At 40.4% G+C, this 5,158-nt stretch overlaps 1 protein-coding gene across 6 annotated transcripts in view; it reads left to right on the top strand.

Annotated features, from left to right (window-relative positions):
* The window catches only part of SCML2 (sex comb on midleg-like 2 (Drosophila)), an 83,039-nt gene that overhangs the window by 51,801 nt on the left and 26,080 nt on the right, over nucleotides 1-5,158 (top strand). For all 6 annotated transcript variants that reach the window (XM_014543442.1, XM_014543441.1, XM_005870933.2 and 3 more), the window contains one exon: nucleotides 4,853-5,056. In XM_014543442.1, coding sequence (XP_014398928.1) covers nucleotides 4,853-5,056 — 204 coding nt within the window. The remainder of the gene's footprint in view (nucleotides 1-4,852; nucleotides 5,057-5,158) is intronic.

The raw sequence follows: 5,158 nt of genomic DNA, 5'->3' as shown, positions 1-5,158 counted from the left end.
CCTCCTTCACTGCAGCAAGCAAGCCTCATGTTCGCTTCCAGCTGCCTGGCTGCCGGCTGCCATCTTGGCTGACAGTTAATTTGCATATACTCACTGATTAGCCAATGAAAAGGGTAGCGGTCGTACTCTAATTACCATGTTTCTCTTTTATTAGTGTAGATTTCCTGTGCTATACTTTACATCCCTGTGACTATTTTGTAATGGCCATCTTTTTTGGTTAATTATCACCTGAGAATATTTTTTCCATTGATTTTTGGAGAGAGTAGATGGGAGGGAGGAAGGGAGGAATAAAGGGTGGAAGAAGCAGAGAGAGAGAGAGAAACAGAGAGAGAAACATTGATATGAGAGAGAGACATTGTGCCCCAATTGAGGCAGTGGATGGAATATGCAACCCTGGTACATCCCCTAACCAGGAATAGAACCTGCTAACCTTCGTTGCTCGGCCCAACACCTTAACTACTGACCCACACTGGCCAGTGCAGTAATGGATATTTTCTACTTCTTAATACCTTCACCTTTTCACCCAGCCTCCCAACTTCCCTCCCATCTAGCAACCATTAGTGTGTTCTCTGCATCTATGAGTCTGTTTCAATTTTATTTATTTGTTCTTTAGATTCCACATATAAGTGAGATCATATGGTATCTGTTTCTCTCTCTCTCTGTCTGACTTCTTGCACTTACCATAATACCCTTTAGGTCCATCCATGTTGTTGCAAATGGTAAGATTTTATTCTTTTCTATGGTTGAGTAGTATTCCATTGTATATATATATACCACATCTTCTTTTTTTAAATGTATTTTATCAATTTTTTACAGAGAAGAAGGTAGAAGGATAGAGAGTTAGACACATCAATGAGAGAGAAACGTCGATCGGCTGCCTCCCGCACACCCCCTACTGGGGATGTGCCTGCAACCAAGGTACGTGCCCTTGACCGGAATCGAACCTGGGACCCTTTAGTCTGCAGGCCGACGCTCTATCCACTGCGCCAAACCGGTCAGGGCTGTACCACATCTTCTTTATCCAATCATTGATGAAAGAACACTTTGGTTGTTACTATGTCTTGACCACCATGAATAATGCTGCAATGAATATAGGGTTGCATATATCTTTGCAAGCAAATGTTTTCAAATTTTTTGTGTAGATACCTAGAGGAGGGATTGTTGGGTCATATTGTAACTCTATTCTTAATATTTTGAGGAACCTCCATACTGTTTTTCATGGTGGCTCTACCAGCTTATATTTTCACCAGCAGTGAATGAGGGTTCCTTTTTCTCTACAACCTCTCTAACACTTATTATTACTTGTCTTATTGATAAAAGACATTCTAATGGTATGAATTGGTATCTCATTGTAGTTTTGATTTGTGTTTCCATAATAGCTAGTGAACCTGGGCATCTTTTTATATATCTGTTGCCCACTTGTATGTCTTCTTTGGAGAAGTGTCTGTTCAGGTCCTCTGCCCATTTTATTTCCAATCCTCACCAGAGATTATGCTTAGAGAGAGGAAGGCAGAGGGAGGGAGAGAGGGAGGGAAAGAAAGAGAGATAGAAACAGTAATGCAAGAGAGAAACATTGATTGGCTGCCTCTGTACGTGTCCTGACTGGCAATTAAACCCACCACCTGGGCATATGCCCTAACCAGGAATTGAACCAACAACCTTGCAGTGCATAGGACAATGCTCCACCAGCTGAACCACTCTGGCGGGGCCCTCTGTCCATTTATTTATTTACTTATTTATTCATTAATATATTTGTTTTGATTTCAGAAGGAAAGGAGGAGAGAAAGAAACATCAGTGATGAAAGAAAATCATTGATCAGCTGCCCCATACTGGGGATCTAGCCCACAACCTGGGCATATGCCCTGGACTGGAAAAGAACCCAGGACCCTTCAGTCCACAGGCTGATGCTCTATCCACTGAGCCAAACCAGCCAGGGCTGCCCATTTATAAATTGGATTGTTTGTCTGTTTGGTGTTGAGTTGTATGAGTTATTTATGTATTTTGGATATTAAGCCCTTGTCAGAGTCCTTGTTTACAAATACCTTCTATGATTCGGTTGGTTGCCTTTTTGCTTTCTTTTGCTGTGCAGAAGATTTTTAGTTTGATATAGTCCCATTTGTTTATTTTTGCCTTTACTTCTCTTGCTTTGTCAAAATCATAAAATCTTCTCTATGGCCAAGGTCTGTTGGGGTTCTTATCCCAGTATCAAGAAGGGTTCAGGAATCTAGAAAAAGGGCTGTGCATAGATGACATAGGAATCCAGAGACTAATAAAGAATCCTGAGACGAGATATAATTTTGAAAGGCATTGGGGGTCAGAGGACTTTCAGCTAAAGGAACTGAAGACTCCCTCCTTGTCTAGGACCCTTTCTTTTATTAACACTAGAGGCCTGGTGCACAAAAATTTCTGCACTGGGGGGGGGTCCCTCAGCCCGGCCTGTGCCCTCTTGCCGTCTGGGACCCCTCGGGGGATGACCACCTGCTGGCTTAGGCCTGCTCCCCATGGGATTGGGCCTAAGATGGCAATCAGACATCCCTCTGGCAGCCCGGCAGGGGTGCCTGGCCAGCCTGGGTGAAGGGCTGATGGCTATTTGCAGCTAGTTACACCCCCTTCAGGGTGGGGGTCCCCATTGGGGTGCCTGGCCAGCCTGGATGAGTGGCTAATGGCTTTTTTCAGGTTGGCCACACCCCCTTTAGGGTGGGGGTCCCCACTGGGGTGCCTGGCCAGCCTGGGTGAAGGGCTGAGGGCCATTTTCAGGCTGGCCTGCGACTGAAGCTCCCAGCCTTTCTTTTTTTTTTTCTTTTTTTTTTTATTCTGGGATTTATTTACCTTCTATAATTGAAACTTCTTCGCTGTCACTGGAGCTGAGAGCCGGCTCTAGCTCTGAGGCCACGGCCTGCTGAAAGCAGGTATCTGGGGTTTGTTTAGCTTCTATAATTGAAACGTTGTTGCTTTCGGAGCTTAGAGCCGGGCCGTGGCAGGCGGGGAATCTTGGCTGCCTACATCGTTGGAGCAAGCAAGCCTCCTGCTCCCTTCAGCTGCGTGGCCGCCGGCCGCCATCTTGGTTGGCGGTTAATTTCCATATCACCCTGATTAGCCAATAGGAAGTGTAGCGAAGGTACGGTCAATTACCCTTTTGTCTTTTATTAGATAGGCTTTGTCCTAAGGCAAGGTGGAGGTAATACACTTCAAAGGGTAAGGTTTCAAAGGGTACAGAAGCATTGTCAGTTTGGGGAATAGCCTACGGCTGTTCAGGTGTTTAGCCAGTAGGAGGTAATAGCATGTAGATTAAGATGCCTTTTAGCTGTCTGGCAGCCAAGCAATAATCCCTTTTCAGGTTTGGGGAAATGCCTTCAGCCATTCCCAACATGTGACTACATGTGTGACTCAACCCTGTTGAGTCCCCAAGTTTCATCAACCTTTTGAAACTCTTGAAATTATGACATGCTGGCAAAGGTCCATAAGTTTAGTACCTATGTTTTCTTCTCTGCAATTTATTGTTTCACATCTTATATTTAGGTCTCTGTTCCATTCTGAATTAATTTTTGTACATGGGGACAAACTGTAGTCTAGTTTCATTCTTTTGCATGTTGCTTTCCAATTTCCCCAGCACCATTTATTGAAGAGGCTTTCTTTTCCCCATTGTACATTTTTAGCTCCTTTGTCAAAAATTATTTACTCGTATACATGTGGTTTTATTTCTGGGCTCTCAATTCTGTTCCATTAGTCTGTATGTCTGTTTTTCTGCCAATACCATGCTTTTTTGATTATCATTGCTCTGTAGTATGATTTGAAGTCAGGTAGTGTGATACCTCTGGCTTTGTTCTTTTCTCTTGATTGCTTTGGCTATTTGGGATCTTTTGTGGTTCCATACAAATCTGATGACTTTTTATTCTGTTTCTTTAAAAAGTGACATTGGGATTTTGATGGGGGTTGTATTAAATCTGATTATTGCTTTGGGTAATATAGCCATTTTAATTATGTTGATTCTTCCAATTCATGAATCTGGAATATCTTTCCATTTTATTGTGTCTTTTTCAATCTCTTTTAATAATGCCATGTAGTTTTCAGTAAATAGATGTTTTACATTCTTTATTAAGTTTATTCCTAAGTATTTTATTCTTTTTGTTGCAATTGCAAAAGGAATGTATTTATTTTTTCTTTTGTTTCCTTGTCTAAGAATATATATCAGGAAAAATATTACCAAGACCAATGTCAAAGAGTTTACTGCCTATGTTTTCTTCTAGGAATTTTATGGCTTTGTGTCTTATATTTTAGTCTTTAATCCATTTTTAGTTTATTCTTGTATATGGTTTAAGAAAGTGGCCTAGTTTCATTTTTTTGTACTGTCCAATTTTCTCAACACCTTTTGTTAAATAGACAGTCTTTACCACATTGTATAGTCTTGCCTCCTTTGTCATAGATTAATTGACCATATTAGGCTTGAGTTTACTAGTATTTCTGGGCTCTCTATTCTAACATGACCAGTCTTGAAAAAATGTCTATACTGTGTGTACAGTTAAAAGGTGAAAATATTCATCTATGTTTGTCATGTTATATAATGTGGGAATGTATAATGAATTGTTTTGTAGTTTTTATTATAATCAGTTTGGGCACAATGCTAGAAAATTGCATAAGCATTTGGATTATTTCTTTCTAGTTTTAATATATTTACATAAATATAAAATATATTTAGATACATATTCTAGGTAGAATAAGTGATCACTGATATTAACTGTATTTAGGTTCTCTAGAGTGAGTTATGACTTGTGGGATATTGTAGTTGAATATATATTTATGTTTTTGTTAACTAATTTAATTGTTATTTCTGTATACGCATTTTTTCTCAAGTGTGTGTTTATATAAATAAACATGGAGACTGTGGCCCTTACCTGGATCAGAATAAAATCCAGCAGTTGCCTGACCACTTTGGCCCGGGCCCTGTGAATGTGGTGCTCCGGCGTACTGTGCAGGCTTGTGTGGATTGTGGCATTGACAGTAAGGCTGTTTTTGGATTCCTTAAGGCAGATAATCGTGGAGGAGAAGTAATAACTGGTATGCTCATCTAATTCTTTATTCAGCTTTTTTTCCTAATTTGATTTTCAGAGGGCAAAGATTTTTTAATATATAGATTAATAATATTTCTATTCTTTTAAC

This window comes from Myotis brandtii, unplaced genomic scaffold (assembly GCF_000412655.1).
Source record: "Myotis brandtii unplaced genomic scaffold, ASM41265v1 scaffold326, whole genome shotgun sequence".
In the NCBI taxonomy this organism is placed as follows: Eukaryota; Metazoa; Chordata; class Mammalia; order Chiroptera; family Vespertilionidae; genus Myotis; species Myotis brandtii.
This window is presented reverse-complemented; position numbering and strand designations above follow the sequence as displayed.